This window comes from Gekko japonicus, unplaced genomic scaffold, assembly GCF_001447785.1.
Source record: "Gekko japonicus isolate JY-2015 unplaced genomic scaffold, Gekko_japonicus_V1.1 scaffold502, whole genome shotgun sequence".
In the NCBI taxonomy this organism is placed as follows: domain Eukaryota; kingdom Metazoa; phylum Chordata; class Lepidosauria; order Squamata; family Gekkonidae; genus Gekko; species Gekko japonicus.
In genome coordinates, this window is record NW_015169186.1 from 669,799 (window position 1) to 689,609 (window position 19,811).

Below are 19,811 nucleotides of genomic sequence, written 5' to 3' on the forward strand. Positions count from 1 at the left end.
AGATAAGCATATGGAGCAGAGGTCCATCAGTGGCTATTAGCCACAAGGTATAGCTAGGGGCTCTGGGGCAAGTGATGCTCTGTTACCCAGCCCGGCTTGTGCTATCGGCATCCATCTTGACTGCTTGCTCGGAAGGGCTATGCCCTTGGATATCTTTGGATTGCTGGAAGTAACTCCCTGAGACTGGGTGACTTGGAACCTTTGCTCTACGTATTAACTATGCTGGATATGCTTAGATTTGTTTTATTTTTCCTTCACAGTCGTGTCTTTTATCTGTTTTTAGCACATTAAATAAAACAGCTGGTTTTTAAAATCTTGTCGTGGATTTTGCCTTCATTGACCTCAAAGCCTTTCCCCAGAAGCCTTGGCCTTTGACCACCTCCTAGGGAACGGTTTTGTGTTTGGAAACACAGTTTGCAGTCCCCCTCTGCAGGGCTGACCTTTCTGGTTAATTTCCGGAGAAGCCGGTAGACTTGTCCCTTCCCTCCTGGGCACTTGGGATAGACCGAAAGGACTGGTGGCGTCTACCAGAGACTAGGGTGAGATTTAGTCTCTCTCTGGTATTCTGTGACTTTGTTTTGCAGCAAGTGCGTAATAATTTATTTTGGTTCTCTGTTTCCATTTGAAGCACCACAGACCCTGCTCACCAGGAGAGTGCCACGGGCCACATTTCCTTACAAGGAATTGCTTGGGGGGGGGGTTCCCTGTTGAATTTTTAGGAGGCCTCCACAACCATCAGGACTAGAGTCTTAATTGACTAAAAACTAATAATGGAAGAGTGGAAGGCATTGTCACCCAGACTGAGCACTATGCTGGATACCGGATTACAGTTTGTAGTGTACGTACAAAAATAAATAAAAGTGAAAAACACTGTAAGGTGTGATTCCTTGTCTGGCCAATAATAGCGCTTGCCTGATTTAGCACTAAAATGGTTGCCCAAGATCGAAGCAAACAAGAAACAAGAGCAGACATGTCAAAAAGCACCTTGGAAGACTGATGGTTGGACTTGTATGCTAATCTTACCCGGTGTCTCCTAAGTCAATACTGCCATAACAACACAAACAGTGCACTGGTTTATCTCCATAGCTCGTACTTGTGAGTTCAGTCAGAGTAGCTGGCTGCTTGGGGTCCCGTCAGGGGCATTCTGGTTGGGAACCAGCAGCTGTGGTCTTGCTGAGGAGCGTTGGTGTAACTTTCAAGGCACTTGACCCGTGTGAGAGATCCTCGGGTTCCAACCTTTTTTGCCCCAAGGGTTTGGACCAGTGAGGCCAATGCTGGTTTTACCTGCTTACAATTAAGAGTCCGTTGCAGGCTTCCAGACTTTGGCTCACCAGATGTTTAAGTCAGGAAGACGACAGCTGTGGAAACAGAGTGTTTCTAGAGTTTTGAAGGTAAGAGGCTTAGACCTGGACTCACACTTGGTTCAAAGCCTGTTTTCCCTCCTGTAATTGGAATCCAGAAGGACACACGGCTACTCCTGAAACACGTATTTCTTTAAAATTTAAGGAACAGCTGCATAAGTGGGAGCAAGACTGCACTGCTTAGGAGTCCGTTGTGTGGAGCACGCTTGGGTTCAGCTTACATGCAGGAATAGAAACGAAAGCCTTGGAGACGCCGGGAAGCGGACTGTGATTGTCCGGGTGTGTGTGTGTGTCTGCGGTGGGCGTTTGCCATGCAAAGCTTTTTTTAAAAAATGCTGTTTTCAACTGGGGAAAGATTAAGGTATCATAATCATTGCTTCACGCATGTAGCATAGTGTTGCTTATTGAATGATGAGATAGGTATTATTGTTTGTATACAATTGCATCGGGCTTTCAGGATCCATGCTCAGAACTCCTGAAATATAACTGGAGCTCAAAAAGCAAGTTGGATGGTGAGGGCAGGGGGCGTTTGGATTGTGGCTGTGGTTAGGTTGACTCCCTGCTTTTTTGGATAAATCCCCTGTTGTACCAGACTTTCTATTATGTTTTTCTTTCTCCCTCCCCACAAGGAGGAGGGGGTTATTAGGAAAACTCTGTAGGAGAAGGGACAGAGTTAAACTCCCTGCACCACCCCCATCACCCTTTCAGGGTCGAATTGACCTGCCAAGGCCCTGAACTGTGTCACGTTTAAGAGGCCCCAGAGCATCACCTCGAATTAGCACTTTATTAATTTTAATAACTTTTTTCCAACTTGCGGGCACCTTGTAGAGTGAGGCTTACAAGCCTCTGCGTGAGTCCAGTTCTGCCCCCCCCACCCCATGGCTGGAGATCTGATAATGAATCTCCAGTGTCATAATAGGTTCATCCTTCCTGTGGGGGATTTGATATGAAATGCAGAGACTCAGATGTTTCGTATGGATAAATCTGAGGGTTGTGTATTGTAATCGCCGTTATACAGTCTGCATTGACAGCAACTTTACTTATGAACGGGAGCAGGTTTATGAGCATCTGTCTTCACTGTGACTCGTAAAGGGAACCTCCATGAACAGAGGTTGTATATCTCTAAATACAAATGCTGCCTCATTTATGAACTTCCCAGGAGCACCTTTCTGCTCACTTCTGGTAACAGAAGGTTGGACTAAGAAGAGTGACTTCTTTCAGTGGGCTTAGGCAGGTGTGACTCTACTTAGCATTGTACTGTAAATATACTCCTTTTGTTATGGTTTATTTATAAGCCTCCAACACGCATCCAGTGCTGTTTGCTGAATATAAATTAGCTTCGCGGCTGCAAATGAGACTGGGGGGAAAGAAGGGGCCGGTGAAGTCATGTTTTGTTTTGCAGCTCCTTGGGTTACCTGTTGCCTAGCAACATTCCCTGCTGCTTTGATCAGGCTGTTGAAAGTGCCAAGGTGAAATGAGATCTTTCAGTCTTACCCGTCACTGTACTAAATCATTGGACAAGCATTTTGCACTAAGCTTATACCTCATTTTGAGAAAAACGCGTTTTAGAATTCCTGAAAGGCAGGGCCGATGGATCAGTGAGGTGCCGCCAAAACATGTGGGGTCGAGTTCGAGTCTTCTCCCCTGTGCAGTGCAGATTCCTGAGGCAGGCAGTGGGGGGTGTTGGGGGGGGACGGGGGGGGGACAGACAGGGCCTGAGGTCATGAAGCACACGTCTCCTGCTACTGTCAAGAGCACTTAAACAGCCACTGGATGTTGCAGTAGGAGTGAGAAGATATTCTGCCACATCCGGTGTCTCGAGCTAAGTTAAAGCGGAACCAAATCTGCAACGCTTTGCGTACGTTCATTGCTTGGAGCTCTTGGAAACCGAAAGGCGGGTTACAGAGTCTTTCCTCCACAGCCAAATGCTATGCATGTTTCCTTGGAAGCAAGTGCTGTTGACTTAATGGTACTGCTTGTAAGGGAGGTTGTGAGGCTCCCGTTTTCTCCATGCTGTATTGCCTCCTCAGCCGGGTGGTCTCCCGTGGGGTTCAGTACTCTGCAACGGAGGGTCTGGTAAAGTGGTCCATGTGGGTATCAGGAGTTCTTGCACTTCAGACATATTTACCGAATACCGCGTTTCCCTAAAATAGCACAATGGATATTTTGTTCCTGCAGCAAAAGCTGAAGGAGGAGAAAGAGGCCAAACGGGCCCACCTGGATGGGAGGCATGATTACATCCTGTCGATTGTCGCTTCCTGCGTGGATCTGGAGAAGGCGGAAGTGGAGGACGCCATCCTTGAAGGAACGCGGGTAGGGCGATGCGCCTCTGGAGGCGGACGCTGGTGCAGCCCGAGCCAAGGGAATGTCCAGTGGAGGGTTCTGACCGATAACATGTTTGTAGTGGTGGATGTTTGACTGTTTTGCTTCTAAGGTCAGAAGTAGTGCTTGTATCCTTGTGCTGAAACAAAACGGTTGTTTGGAAATTTTGGGTTATGTGAGTGAAAAGTACTGGGTTCGCCGCATGGAGGACTCGGACAACGGCATACTGTAGCACACGTTTATTGTACTTCACACAGACAAAGACTAAAGACTCACGGCCAACAGGGCCAACTATATACATATCCACCAGCCACCACCCCCCACTCCCATTGGAGGGTTTGAATGTCCCGCCAAGGTGGCTATTGGTTGGGGCTGGGGGATCCAGGATCCGAAGTCTCCATTGTTCTAGGATCCAAGCTCTGGCCTGTCCGCGGACCCCTGGAGGCGGTCCACGGACATAACAGCGAGTGTTCACTTTGGGGGCAAACTTATTACATTTTTATTCTGCCCTCCTTTATAGGAACTCATGGTGGTGTCCAGAGTCGCCCCTCCTTCACCTTTACAGCAACCCTGTGATGCAAAACATTTTAGACTCCAGGTTTTTTCTGTGCTTCCATGTGCTGGCTTTTTATTGGTAGGGTACTGAATGGCGGTTGAGGGTCATAACCGTATGTCCTTAGGATCCCCCTCCCCCTTTGTTTTATTTTGTGAGCTACCTCAAGCCGTTCCCTGAAGAGGCGGCATCTAAATGTTCTGAAGAAATTTAGCAGACAAGGCTGAGTATGTGTGCCTGGCCCAAGGTCACCTGGTGTGAGCTTCGTAACTGAGTGGGGACTTGAACCCTGAACTTTCTAGTCCAAGTCTGACACTCTAACTGCTATACAACACACTGATCTGGGGGGGGGGAGCTGCTTTGGTTTGTATGACTGAGCCTGTGTTTGTGTGTGAAATGTTGGGATGTTGTAGCTGACTTCTGGCGACCCCTGGTGGGGATTTCAAGGCAAGAGAAGTTCAGAGGTGGTCTGCCACTGCCCGCCTCCATGTAGAAATCCCGGACTTCCTCAGTGGTCTCCCATCCAGGTATTAAGCCGGGCCCACCCTACTTAGCGTCTGAGATCTGATGAGGTTGGGCTCGCCTGGGTTTGGTCCGTAGCAAAACCCAAAAGCCCAGTGTCATGCCTGCCCTTGACTCAGCCCCAGAGCCAGCTCCTGACAGCCTAAGAGGGGAGGATTCTGTGCCTTTAAGAGCTGAAGAAGCATCAGGATCTGCACCTACTGTAAGTACTGAGGAGGATACACAGCAATCTGAGTCAACTACAGGACGGTTTGCACCTGGGATTGAGCAGGCCATAAGCAGCTCACCACCTTCATCTCCCCCACCTGTAAGTAGGCTTAGGGATCAGAGACATCAGGAGCTGGCTAGTTCAAGAGGGCGGAGATCCTTGAGCCCTGAGTTTTAACAGCAGCCAGGACCTCGCACAAAGGTGCTAATGAGTTAATGGGCCAGAGCACTATTTAGTAGGGCCTCTGGCCATGAGCAATTTGTGCTGGCAACCTTGTTCATAGAACCAGAAGATCTGCACCTTGATTCCTGTTTGACTCTGTGGCTTTTGGACTCGGCTTGTGCTTGGACTGCTCTGGCTCCTGACTTCCAGCTTTGAACCTGACCACGCCCTCGGCTTTGCTCCCTGTATTCTGACCTCTGGTAACGTTTGACTACGGCTTTGTCTGGTGTTTTGGGACTTGTTTAATGCTCTGCTGACTGCTCTCCTGGCTGACCTTTGGACTTGTATTGTGACTCCCCCTGTCTGCCTGCCTCCCTGGCTCTACTGTGACACCCTGCAATACTTCCCAGCAAGACCAACGGGTGTGTGGTGGGAGGTCTTCCAGGCATCTGAGTGCTTCTGATGAAGAGAGAGACCCTTCAGGTGGAGGAGAAATGGACTTTCCAGAAGACACCTGCAGTGGGCTCACTCCAGCTTGGTTTCCATTGACTATTTATCTAGCCCACCAGATTAGTTCCGGGTATTGCTAACACCAGGACTTCCCACACCCCTTTCCCTCTTCTCCTAACCTCTTAAGGGACCTGTCTGGTTGTGGGGAAGATTTTGGTCAACTACCGTGGGTTTTTTTTTGTCTTTTCTTTTGTTGCTTCTTCTCAGAAGACCAGGATTGTGTCCAGATACCAGGCACACCTGGGCATACGGAAGTCAACAGAGCTTCCAGTCTTGAGTGTGGGCGACAGGCCTTTGGAGAGCATCCCCAAAGGTCCCCTACACTGAGCTGATGAAGAGTTCTGGGGAGCTCAAAGGCTTCTGCTGTTGTCTGTGTTACTTCAGGGCCTTCCAGTTTCTAGTCTACCCTGGTCTGTTCCCTGTTTCCTTGCTCTGCTGCTGCTTTGGAGGCCCCCCCAGCCCCCCCAATAACTGTTAAGGTGACGATGACCTCCCGAGGGCGGGCGAGTGGCCCGGCCAGCCTGCACCCAGCCCACAGCACAGCGTGGCAACACAGTGTGAAGTCACAGCTCCTCAGAGCCAGTCAGGTTTGGCCAAGTGAGCGCAAATTAAAAGCCCCCTGAGTGGGGGAGGGAACGATCGATCGCGCCCTCTCCCTGAATGGGCAGGCCCTTTGATTCTCCTTCAGAGTGATATCTGCAAAACTGCAGAAAGGGAAGGAAGTGAGTTAGATGCTGCTGGAAATGTGCGTGCCCAGCCCCCTCCCCAGCCCAGCCCTACAAAACAGGAGTGACTCGGATGCCCCAGATTCGTCTCGGAGAGGCCAGGGGACCCCCCCGCAAGGCATGTTCTGTAGCCACCCAAATGTCACTTGCTGATCCCTCGAGGGAGAGCTCTGCGACGGCATCTTCTCCTCCAGCTGCTGCTGTTGCACAGGGACCAGATCCTGCAAGGCGAAAGGTGCCGTTGCTGCACGGCCGATTCCAAGGAGCACCGGGGGGGGGGGGGAGAGGCTGTCAGTCACCCCAAACCCCAGTCATGCACAGTGTTCCCTCTAAGCTGAGTGAGTGTGAGCCAGCTCACAGTTTCTTAGCCTCCGGCTCACACATTTTTGCCTTAGCTCAGGAAGGAGGGCTCCAGAGCAAACTAATTCATGCAGTAGCCAAATCGCTCACTCACAGCTTCAATGCCAGGTGGAGCTCACAAAGCAGAATTTTTGCTCACAAGGCACCACAGCTTAGAGGGAGCACTGGTCCCCCGCCTGGGAGAGGGGGTGCCCTTGCAGAGGAGTGTGCAGCCGCTGCCAGTGTCCCTGCATCCTCATTATAGGTAGCTCTTCTGGGCACATGTTCCTGCCCTGTTGCATGATGTGGGGTATACCGCTGGGTGGGCACCTCTGTACACAAACACACACAGACCCCTAGGCTTGGATGTGGGAGTGTGCATTGTCAGGGGGGCTCCCAAGGGCAGGGCCGCTGGATTTCCACTCCTGCTCACCTTTCAGTGTGTGGTCACCCCCTCCGTCTGTGTCTCTGGAGATGAGGTAGCAGTCAGAATTCTGAAATGAGACGTGTTAGCCTCACACAGCCTGGCCTCTGCTTTTAAACAATGGAAGAGAAAACAGAATCAAGTCACGTTTCATGACACAAAACGTTGTCCTCTACAGGGGCAGACCAGGCCTCCAGAGAACAGGTCTTCCCACCCTGGTTCACTATATTGGTAGATTTACTTTGGTTTTTTTTTTAGTGAAATATGACAACCAGCATTACAGGTCAAGTATAACAGAGGTGGAACAATCACTGTCAGAACGCTGCCTAACCCTAACAACCAGGAAGTTGCTTAAATGCTATCAACCTGTCCAAACTACTCATTTATTCAGATATTTATATCCCACTTTCCCCTGTGACTCAAGGCAGCTTACAAATCATACTGAGAAGCATCCTAGGGGTGTGCAAAAAATATTTTTTCCTGACTCCTTTGTAGCCTATGGGCCCCATAGACTATAATGGAGAATCGATCCAGGGGTGTCTGGGACTCGGGGGGGGGCTGTTTTTTGGGGTGGAGGCACCATATTTGCAGCATAGCTGTTGGTGCCTCTCCTCAGAAAACCCCCCCCCCAAGGTTCAGAAAGATTAGACCGGGGGTCCAATTCTGTGGGTCCCAAAAGGAGGTGCCCCCATCCTCCATTGTTTGTGAGCTGAAGCAGGAATCCTCTGGGCTGGTCTCTGAAACGTGGTGCACCAGCGCCCCCGAGCACAACTTAGAGGGAGCTGCGTCTACACCTGCGTCTGAATCAGGCCCGACCTGAGTCATCCAGAATAACAAACTCCCACTGGTTCCTGGGAGCAGGGTTGCCAGCCCCCAGGTCCTGACAGGGGTCCCCCCACATTTGGGGGATCTGATTCACCCTCAGCCAGTTGGCCAGTGGGGGAAACCCCACCCCCAGACAGGGTCATCATGACGTCACCCAGAAGGGACGTCATCACGTCTCTGATGTCGGGGGAGGGTGATGCTCTAGTTTTTGGGCAAACTCTGTGGTTTTGAAGGCAAAAAAATCCCATAAAGTTTTGCCCCCAAACTAGAGCGTCAACGTTGGTGATGTGGTGACTTCTGGGTGAGGTCATTGCACGGTGCCCTGCAGAAGAGCCCCAGGAGGGCCTGGGAGCCCCCTCCTCGCCGGGTGTAAGGTAGGACCCGGCAACACTACTTGGGGGGGAGTGCGGGGAGTTATTGGGCTCAGGTGGCTCCATGTTCCGCCTGCCCCCGGTCCTGCCCCTTCCTCCGCCAGGGCATCAGTTTATGCCAGTTGCGCCCTGTCCCTTTGCCGTGCTGGCTCCTGGCCGTGACACCGCGCTGATGGGATGCCGCTCTGGTGTGCCACGGAGATCAGATGGTTTTCCTGGCCAGGCTGCTTCTGGAGCACTTTCGGGCCCCTCCCCCTCAAGGGGAGGGGCCTGAAAGTGCTCGCCCTTGTCTGTGCTGTCGGCGTCTTGCTGTAAGAGGGCTGGGCGTGGCCTTTCCGTCCTCCCCGTTTTCAGTGTGAGTTTCCTGTTTGACCCCATTAGACCTTGACAGCAGTCAGGCCTCTTTGTGTTTTGGGATTTCTGCACATGCTTCACAAGCCACTGTGTCTAATACTGAGATTCGTGAGCCGTACCAAAATTTATGTGCTTTGACTGCACCATTAGTTTTAATGCTCCACTCTAGTGGCAGGTACCTGTGGTCGTCTCCTGGTCCATGTTCTCACAGAGGAAGCGCCCACTGAAATGTCGGTTGCTTTTTAAAACTTGATTATAAATCCCCATATTGAAATTAATGCGAGCCTCAGGCTATGGCAGACACAACCACTACGGTGTTGATAATCTGAACAGGGCCTGAATTATTTATTTATGTATAATTTATTTAATAATCTAATAAATGAATAAATACATTTTCAGTTTCTGCACTCCAGTGTGAGAAATCCAGGGGTCCCCGGCCCTTTTGAGCCTGCAGGCACATTTGGAATTCTGACACAGCGTAGTGGGCCTAGCAACAAAATGGCTGCCACAAAATGGCAGGAGGTAGAACCAGTCACAGAATGGTTGCTTCAGCTTCCTTTCAGTCATGTGATAAAGATCTTTGTGCTGCTGTGGCAGCTGCCGCTGCCGCCAAAGAAACGTTTCTAAACATCTGTGCAGCAAATCAATTCTCCAGTGGCCAATCAGAAGCCTTGCTGGGCCTGGTGGGTGCCAGAAAAGGTGTTGGGGGTGTCGGGACCCCTGGATTATTCCATCCACGTGGCGTTTGAGCACATGGCTTCCGTCTAGCAAGTTTGTGGATATTCATCCAACTTCAAAGTGTGTGATTAGTTAACTTTGACTTTCAACAGATTGACCGTATTGATAAATTCTTTGCTGTCGGGGGCTTTCGTCATCTCATGTTCTACTATCAAGATGTGGAGGCATCTGACGCAGGTAGGGAAATGTCTGCCTCGATGAGAGCATCACTAGGAATACCTCCTTGCACATGAAGAAGAGAAAACCCATCCAGCTTTCCCCTCCTTTTGGGACTTCATCACACACCATGACTGTGCCTTCACATTACACATGGTGGGCGACCTGTGTCCATTTCCACAGGGCAGTCCTGCTTGTTCATCCCGAAAGCTGCACTTCAGTCGCTTAGAGCAATTAAAAGATTACATTGAGTCACATGGGGGATCCCCTAGGGTTGCCAAGTCGTACCTCGTCCTGAAGCGGGGGACTCCCAGGTCGATCCTGGAGTGCCGCATCCACGTCACCAGGAAGTGACCCGGGCACGCTGGGGGTGGGGCCACGACCATCCGAGGGAAAACCATAGAGTTTTCCCTCGGATGATCCCCCGCCCCCAGCGTGCCCATCGTGGTCGCGTCACTTCCTGGTGATGTGCACGTCGGGGTGGAGTTCCCCCCGGGGCCCAATCCGGCAGGGGTGAGGAACGGGCCTCTGGGGCGGGGGTTTCCCCGCCCCCCGGGGGGACTTGGCAAGCCTAGGATCCCCTCTGAAGATCCACTGTTCTGTGAGCTACCCGTGCAGGAAGACATGGGATCGTGGCCACACTTAAGTATAAGTTGGACTTGAACACTCTGACACCTGGTGTGGGATTCCTTGATGGTCAGTGCTGGTGGCGGCTGCTGTCTAATGAGATATTCTGGTTTTTGTTCCTCCTGAAATATTGCAGGACTTGGCCCAGCAGGAGCAAACTCTCACTCTGCTAAGCATAAGAAGGCTAAAGTATTCATAACGGAAGGAAAGGATGTTGCCTTGACTGGCATGTGTGTGTTCTTCATTAGATCTAATCCTTCCAAAGCAATCACTCCAGAGAATATCCATCATGTAAGTCATGCGAAATGTAGCAGTATAGAGATTCTGCCTCTTGGTCATGCCGAACGTACTCCCTGTCCATCGTACTTATGGGACAGCATAAGGAAGAATTGCATCCAGTGTGATTCCTCATCAGCTTGGTAGCTGCTTTGGCATTTCAGGAGCAAAACAGCCTCAGATTGTCTCATGACTAGGGGCTCTAATCTTAAGCACTCTTTCCATTCACAAGGGGCTTAAGGAGTTAGTGGATGGGTACGTACCTCACAGGTGTGAAGACAACTACACTGGCTGCCTGTTCCCCCCCACATTCAGTTCAAGTGCTGGTGATGATCTTTGAAGCCCACCATGACCTGGAATCCACATATCTGAAGGGTGGTGTTCCTTCATATTTCCCCCGTGTGCCGATTTCACTCTTTCAGTGGCCCTCTACTGGCCATCCTTTTGTAAGTGAAGGATTGTGCATACCAGGACTCCATAGGGGGCAGATGAGCTAGTAAGGCAGATGGGTCAGAATCCTCTGTGTCCTTCCTCTTTTGTGCTGCTTTTAGTTTACCCAGATTGCTATTCTCCGCAAACTTTTTTCCAGCTGTCTTCTTCCTGCTTTTGTGCTTTCTTTCTGATCTTCATGAGGGCAACATGCATTCTCTGAATTGTTAGAAGTGAAAGACTTTCTCTTTTCCAACTTGCCACCATGAGAGCAGGACGTGTTTCCTGCATCTCCGTCCATCCTAGTTAGTTAGATTAGATTAGAATCCTATCTGTACCCTATCCTGGCTAGAATGGAATTCCTTACAATAAAGGACTCATGAGTGCGCTAAGATAAAAGGGCTCCTTGTGTAACACACAAGCACACACACACACCAGGTAATTCCACTGTGACGTGTGCCTGGAGCACTCTGCTAATCCAGATTTCATCATGAATCTCTCCCCATCCTAGTTTAGATAGATATAAAGCCATATGCCCGTAATTCCTTTCCTATCAGAATATAGTTTTCTCCAACAAATAAAGAGCATACACTTCTTTTCTGAAGCAACAAACCTTTGTGGACCTTTTCTCTGAACGCAGCCTCCCCCTGATGTTGGGGCACAGTCAGCCCCTCCCAGAATCACTTGCTGGACATTTGATAGCGCCTGGTACTTTTTGACAGAGGTTCCTGCCTTGTGGAATGGGCTCCCTACGGAGATAAAGGGGCCTCCTCTCCGGAGGGCTCTTAAAGGCCGTTTTATATGCATTTAGCAAGATAGCTGCAAATGTGGTGTTTTTTGTGGTGTGTTATGGTATTATGGAAGAAGAATAAGAAGAGATTGGATTTATACCCCGCTCTTCACTACCGAAAGGTGTCTCAGAGCGGCTTACAAATGCCTTTCCTTTCCCCTCCCCACAACAGACACCCTGTGAGGTAGGTGGGGCTGAGAGAGCTCTGAAAGAACTGCTCTTTTTCAAGGACAGCTCTGACAGAACTATGGCTTGCCCAAGGTCATCCAGCCAGGTGCAAGTGGAGGAGTGGGGAATCAAACCCGGTTCTCCCAGATTAGAGTCCACACACTTAACCACTACACCAAACTGTAAGCCACCTTGAGCCACAAAAGGAACACTGGAACTAAAGTCATCTAATGAATGAAGAAATGAGATGTGCAAGCTAACTAGGCTGTTTGTCATTTTGTTCTCAGGAAGTGGTTTTCAATATGTTGGATGCGCGTCACGGGGGCTTACTGAATAGTGTGCAGCACTTGATGGCGGACATATTTATTCCAGCTCTGAAGACAATGAACTATGGCTGGGGGGAGCTGGAGGGTCCCCAGAAAGGGGCCAAAACGAAGCAGGACTTCCTGGCTTCTCTAGAGGGATTTGTGAGTGTCCTTTCAGGAGCTCAACAGTGCTTGATGGAGAAGGTAGGCCCGTGTATCTGTGAGCTACAATGTGGGGTACAGAGGGGTTAAACAAGGACACCAAGAGAGAATATGCCGCACATGCCAGGATGCCACAAAGGTATGGGGTCAGTTCTGAAAAACGCTGGCCATGTCAAAGTGGCGGTCATGGGACGTCTTTTTATGAATATCATGTGAAACTGTAATATGCAAGAGATTAGGTACACTCAAGAATTAATTGGTTATGAAATTCCAATTAACCCATCGGTAGTTCCTTTGAGATATTTGAAAGTCATTGTTAACGATGGAAATTGGGGGTGGCGGGGTGGTGGTGGCTTTCGTCATGTTATCACTGGGAAGATAGTGGTAACATTAATTGATGCCAAGAGTAGAGGAATGGAGAAAAAATGGGATAGACGGGGTTAATTAACAAATTCACTTTAAAATTTGGGTGATGGGAGAAGTCTGTTCGTTCTCTCTCTCTCTCTCTCTCTCTCTCTCTCTCTCTCTCTCTCTCTCTCTCTTCAAAGGTATCTCCTCATGTATTGGGATGGGGTTAAACCAGCAGAAATACATGATTCTTAGTTTTAACAGTCATTTAACACTAGTGTGGTATAACTTTTTAATTTCTATATACTGGCCTCAATCCAGCAAAATGCAGCAGGCTTAGACTGAAGTAACTCTCCATCGTATGGCACTGCTAGATGTAGTTGTTGCTGAGGTGGCAAAATGTGTCTCTGGGCTGCATCAGGGCATAAGGCCGGCGTGAGCTGGTGTGGCTGGATGGTCCTCTGTACAACAACTAAAAAATCCCTGCACAGAGTGAACTTGTGTGTTGGTAGGTTCAGGTGGGTAGCTGTGTCGGTCTGAAGCAACAGAGACAAGCCTGAGCCCAGTGGGGGCACCTTTAAGACCAACCGAGTTTTAGTTCTGAAAAACACGCAGACGGAGAGTGATTTCAGCAAAGCGTACTTTATTTGATCAGGAACAAGACAACTTTGGCCGACTCTCAGGCCGGCTTATATTCCCCCAGAAACCGCCACCCAAAACACCCCCCAATTCCCAATAGGTTATTTACAGTGGCCGAGAGTCCCATTGGCTTCTCGGCCAGGAACCTAGCCCCCTGATTGGAGTGGGCTAGGATCCGCATAGTCCATTGTCTCTTGGAGCGAAGCTAGACGGTTGTCCCTGGACATGTCTGGACTTGTCTGGACTTGTCAGGACTTGATACACTACAACCCTCCCCCCTTGGTCCGCAATGCACCCACAGACAAAGTCCTTCAGGTGGGCTGGTAACTTCCTGGTGCGGGTAGAGCGGCGAGGTTCAGGGACTGCTGCTGTTTCTACTCCGGGAGCCCTCGGAGGCGAGCTGGCCGGGAGAGGTGCTGGGGGCAGCGGTACCGGCGTCCCCGGTGCGTCCAGAAGAGGTGTCTCGGGTTCAACTAAGGGTAGAGGCCGAGAGTCGGCCACCGGGAGTTGGGCCTGGTGTGAGGTCTCCGGAACCTCGGCCATGTCCGAGTCCTCAGGGTCTAATGTGCGGAAGCTTCCCGGTAGCGCCTGCAGACCTCTTAAAGGTGCCACTGGACATGTGGGTCTTGCACTACGGGGAAGCTTATTGTACCCAGAATTGAACCTTGTTGGTCTTTAAGGTGCCTCCACTGGACTCAGACTTCTTTCTAGTGTGTTGGGAGGATTGCGAAGTTTATACCGACGTGATGTTCCTGTGTGTCGGCGGGATTTGTGTGTGTGGAGGACTGTTCAGTCCAGTGAACCTCCACTTGCCGCTTGAAACAGCCCAGTCCAAGGCCCAAATTAGACGTGCTGGTGGCCACCTCAGTAGTTGCAGGGCCTGTCTGTGGGCTCTGCGGGACTCTGCAGAGAGAGAGGAGTTTTTGGGTTGCTTGGAATGCTGGGCAGGCTTGGGGACCTTGTGGCTGTTCTGTGTGAACGGAGAGGGCTGGCTGCGAATCTCGCCTGCAGCTGAGCACTGTGGTGGCAGGTAAGGGCTGGCAGACAAGCCGCCTTTCGAGGAAGGCCGTCCACTCATTCCTGACGTTTCGTCAATGGGAAGCTGATAAGCTTCAGAAGTCCTGTCCCCAAAATGCAGTTTGATGTTGATATACATTCTAATACAGATCAAGCCGCTGATGTCCAAGGCAGGGCCATGCACAACCCAAGGCAATGCTCCCTCTAAGCTGTGGAGTCATGAGAGCAAAAATTCTACTTTGTGAGATAGCGGCATTAAAGTTGTGAGCAAGCGATTTGGCTGCTGCATAAATTAGTTTGCTCTGGGGCCCCATCCTTCCTGAGCTGAGACAAAAAGGTGTGAGCCGGAGGGTAAAAGAATGTGAGCTAGCTCACACTAACTCAGCTTAGAGGGAACATTGACCCCAGGTGTCTTGGCTGGCGGCCTTGCAGGCAACAACCCTCTTGAGCTTTGAAATGGGTGTTCCGGCTAGCCTATCCAAAGTCATGATTTCATAGGGGCAAAAGTGGATTTGAAGTCTTGAAAGTGCAGCAATAATAGCTGAAAATGTTGATTAGGTGAATCTGAAGAAGTGTGAAACCTGTGATCTGAAGACCTTAAAAGGACCTGCGGACTACTTGGCTGCAGCCAACAGCATGGAGACGCTAGAATCTGTAGAGACCTGCATGAAAGTATGGATTAAGCAGATTGAGCAGGTAATTGTCACACTCCGCTCTGCTTAGTTTTCCACGGTTGTAGGGGGGAAGGGAAATTCCTACCGGGGGGGGGAGAGTGAATGCTGAGCGTGTGAATCGTGCTATTGTAGAAGCCGTAACTTTCCTGAAGAAGTCTTCCTCCCAGAGGAACGTAACGTCCTTGAAGCATTTGGTGCCAGCTTGCTTGGGTAGATAGTTGGGATTGTGTAATTCCCAGAGGGGGGGGTGGACAACGCAACGGCTAGGCGGGACGAACGTGACGTGTGATTGGTCACTTAGAGGGGTCTTGTTTGAATTACCTATATCTATACCTGTACCCGCCAAAATCCTCAGTTCTGACACAGTGCTGTTCTGGTCTGGATCCTGTCTATTCCTCAATAAACAAATCACTGCCAAAGAGAGTGTTGTTGGGAGTAAGGTGTCCAGGGGCCTGAGAGTAATGTTCAGAGGAGCATTGCTTCTGAATGTGGAATGCAGCCAATAGCAGACATTCTTGTACATGAGCTTCAACGCTGATCCTGCACTCTGATGATGCTGTTGGCAAACCAGCCATGAAACGGAAACTGAAGGTTTTCTAGGAGGCTGAAGTTGGTTCCTTATTCCCAGTTCCTTACTCATTTCTTATTTCTGACTTATTCAACCTAAAACACTGAAGTCTGAAAGCTCTGAACCCCAAAACAAGGCCTAGAAACCATATATCATACATTCCCACGTTTAGGGGACCCTCCCTTTCAAGGCGATATATGGCACTTCCTGGTCCAAAGCCTGGTTCTTGTGCCAGCTGCTCCAAATTGAGGTGCCCCCAGGACAATCACACAGGCAGACACTGCCCCCCCCCCCAAATCTTTGGACCATCCCAAATGACACATCCCCACATTCTGGGGACTGTCCCCTGCATGGAGACATACAGCACCGCCTGGTCCAAACACTGGTTCTGGTGCCACAAGCTTCTATTTGGAGTGCCTCCAAGAGGCCTGTATTTCAAAGGAGATTTGAATAAGGAACTGGTTGCCCTTTACACCCCAAAATAAGGTTTGGACCACCACATGTCACACATCCCAACGTTCAGGGGACACTTCAGGGGACACGTGGCTCTTCCTGGTCCAAAGCCTGGTTCTTGTGAAAGCCACTTCAAAGTGAGCTGCCCCCAGGACAATCAGACAGGCAGACACTAGGGCCAGGCTGCACCCCCCCAAAAAAAATCTCCTTTGCAATACAGGCCTCTTGGAGGCACCCCAAATAGAAGCTTGTGGCGCCAGAACCAGTGTTTGGACTGGGCACGGCTGTTACGTTTCCTTGCAGGGGGCATTCCCCAGAGCATGGGGATGTGTCATTTGGGGTGGTGCAAAGAGTTTTTTTGGGGGGTGGGTGGGTGCAGACTGGCCCTAGTGTCTGCCTGTGTGCTTGTCTTGGGGGGGGGGCTCACTTTGGAGTGGCTGTCACAAGAACCGGGCTTTGGACCAGGAAGTTCACTGTGTCCCCTTGAAGGGGGAGCGTTCCCTGGAGATGGGGGGAGGGTGTAGGATGGATGACCTGTGGCAGCTCTTCCCCGTTGAACTTTCTCCCCTCCCTGGACTCCGCCCGCTCTAGGCACCACCCCCAAATCTCCAGGAATTTCCCAAACTGGGATTGGCAACCCCAAGAAAAATGCACAAATTTGTACAAATATGTGCAAAGTCTTTTAGTCCTTAGACTGGCATTTTAAAGGAAGAGATTGCAAAAACCTGTGATTTAAAAGCAGTTGTCAGGCTTGTTATTAGTTTACGTAACCTTGAGGGTTTACTAAGGAGAAATCTTACCAAATAATCTAATAATATTGGAGCTGCGGTGGCTCAAGTGGTTCAGACGCTGAACTGCAGGCTGTGGAAGGTTGGTAGTTCAGCAGTTCAAGACCCAGGTGCCGCAAGACGGAGTGAGCTCCTGTCTCTGGCTCCAGCTCCTGCCAACCTAGCAGTTCGAAAGCAAGACATTGCAAGGGGGTAAATAGGTACCGCTTCGGTGGGAAGGTCACAGCGTTCCGTGCGCCTTTGTGTTTAGTCATGCCGGCCACATGACCACGGAAACGTCTTTGGACAGCGCTGGCTCTTCGGCTTTGAAACGGAGATGAGCACCACAACCCTAGAGTTGGATTCGACCGGCTTTCGAGCGAGGGAAACCTTTACCTTTACCTTTAATGTTGCCAGCCCAGGAGCTGGTGTAGTAGTGTGTACGTTTGCCTGGCCGCTTGCGTGCTTGGCTGGCAATCTTCTATATGCCTCGTAGGTCATTGCGGAGAATGACCAGCTACGGAAGGAAGCGGATGACCTGGGGCCACGAGCAGAGCTGGCCTACTGGAAGAAGCGGCTCTCCAAGTTTAACTACCTCTTGGACCAGCTCAAGACCTCAGACGTTAAGGCTGCACTTGGAGTGCTCACGGCTGCTAAATCCAAACTTCTAAAGGTATGCCGACTGGCTTGTGCATAAGCAGGGCTCTTTTTGTAGAAAAAGCCCAGCAAGAACTCATTAGCATAATAGGCCACACCCAACAGCAGAAACTCATTAGCCTATTAGGCCACACCCCTGACAGCACCACTCATTGGCACATTAGGCCGCACCCCCATGTTACCAGAAGTGTGGTCATCCAGCCACACCCACCTTTTGCTTCTTATTCTGTTGACCTTGTTTGTTGTCAAAACCCAGGGCCCTTTTTTTGTAGCAGGAACTCCTTTGCATGTTAGGCCACACACCCCTAATGTAGCCAATCCTAATGAGTTTCTGCTGTTGGGTGTGGCCTATTATGCTAATGGGTTCCTGCTGGGTGTGGCCAACTCAGGAGCCAGCCAGAACTCTGTTTTTGTGTGTTCCTGCCCAGAAATAGCCCTGTGCATAAGACCTGGAACCATTTTCATTATATCCTGCTCACTGTGCTTTTTCCCCGGTGAGCATTTATGACGGTGGGTTTTTTTCCCGTGGGCTTTTTTCCTGTGGGCTTTTCCCCTAGAACCGAGTAGAACATATAACCTTGGATCTTGCCAGATGTTTCTGCTGCAGGAGGGATTTCTGTCAGTGTATCGTGACCTCTTCACCAAAGGCCCCCCCCCCGTTCTTGAGGGGCAGGACACCTGAAAGCGTAGCATGGGGGGAGAGGTGCGGGTCTGCAGTGAGAGGAGGTAAACAAAGCATTTTGCCCTGTCCTAGGGATTACTCAAGATTAGTCCTGTTCGTGATTAGCGAGAGCATCTTCTAGTCCGATGTAAGGATTTTATTGCAATGACTGAATTACTAAGCTGAGGCCATCATACTGACGGTAGTTTAAAGTTGAAAGTAGCAGACAGTAGCAGAGTACTTGTGGAAGAGTATTTACAGTTTATTTTACAGAGCTATATACATACATGCAGCTTTGTAGCAGTTCACAAGACTGACTGGCAAAGTGCTTCGCAGGATATCCATATAACACACAGGGTACTTGGACAAGGACTTCACTCAATATATACAACCATTGTCCAATCATAGTTCAGTACTGTACAACTGCTTAGTCATTCTGACTTCTGCAGATATGATGCAACCTTAGTTATCATGTGACTGTCTACCTGTCACCTTAGATCATCAGGATCTGACAGTAGTACATGACATGCTGTCATCTTGCCTATATCAACACGCCTCCCAAGATACAGCTAGTCATTGGCATTTTATTACATAGCATTTCAAATCTTTCTTTAGGCAAATTCTTAGTGAATACATCAGCTATGTTTTCATTACTTGTACATTGTGTCAATTTTATCACACCACGACATATAGCGTCTTTTACATTTTGGTACCTTATCAGTATGTGCTTACTTCTTGTATGCACTCCCTGATTGTTTGCTAGTTGCCTAGCAGCAGAACTGTCACAGTATATTGACATTGGCAATTTACTATTTACATCAAAAACTAGCAGCAATTGTTGAAACCATTCCATTTGAATTGAGCAATCATTTGCTGCCGAATATTCCGCTTCACACGTACTCGTCGAAACCAAAGTTTGCTTGATTGATTTCCAAGCTATTAAAGCCCCATACATGAATACTGCAAAACCTGAAGTAGACCTCCCATCGGGCCTTTCCCCCCAGCTGGCATCACAGTAAGCTAGTAGTTCTGTTTCAATATTTACATTCAGAACAAGTTTTTTATTTACAGTACCTTTCAGATATCTCAATACTCTTTTTGCTGCTTTCCAGTCCCCCTCAGTTGGACTAGAACACTTTTGTGTCAACCAGTGCACTGCTATGCAGATATCTGGCCTGGAAGAACACGCTAGGTACAACAAAGATCCAACTAGTGACTGATACAGTTCTTTCTGATCAAACATTTTGTCACTGCTTTCTTTACAATAGCTGGTAGTCATTGGAGTATCAACACACTTAGCTTCAGTCATGTTATACTTCTCTAACAATTGTGTAATTTTGTCTTCCTGACTCAACACGAAATGTCCTTGGTCATTTTTGGAGATTTGCACTCCCAAATAATTTTGTACTTGTCCCAGGTCTTTTACTTTGAATTGTTGTAACATTGTTGTTGTGAACCAATCTAATTGCTTGTCATTATGGTGCACAAACAAAAGATCATCAACAAACACCAACACAAAACATTGTTGTGGGAATATATTTACACTATACAAACAGGGATCAGCTATACTTTGCTTGAAACCTAGTTTTGTTAGTGCTTCTCTTAAACATTCACCCCAGAGATATGCACTCTGACGTAACCCATAAAGACCCTTATGTAACTTCAACACCATATTTGGATTTGCACACTCAAAACCTGGT

At 49.4% G+C, this 19,811-nt stretch overlaps 1 protein-coding gene across 1 annotated transcript in view; it reads left to right on the forward strand.

Annotated features, from left to right (window-relative positions):
* Positions 1 to 1,334: 1,334 nt before the first annotated feature.
* DNAH5 (dynein, axonemal, heavy chain 5) overlaps positions 1,335 to 19,811 on the forward strand; it is a 187,207-nt gene continuing 168,730 nt past the window's right edge. Inside the window, exons 1-7 of the mRNA XM_015416182.1 lie at positions 1,335 to 1,391; positions 3,540 to 3,674; positions 9,507 to 9,591; positions 10,334 to 10,488; positions 12,148 to 12,369; positions 14,890 to 15,027; positions 17,290 to 17,466. Coding sequence (XP_015271668.1) covers positions 1,335 to 1,391; positions 3,540 to 3,674; positions 9,507 to 9,591; positions 10,334 to 10,488; positions 12,148 to 12,369; positions 14,890 to 15,027; positions 17,290 to 17,466 — 969 coding nt within the window. The remainder of the gene's footprint in view (positions 1,392 to 3,539; positions 3,675 to 9,506; positions 9,592 to 10,333; positions 10,489 to 12,147; positions 12,370 to 14,889; positions 15,028 to 17,289; positions 17,467 to 19,811) is intronic.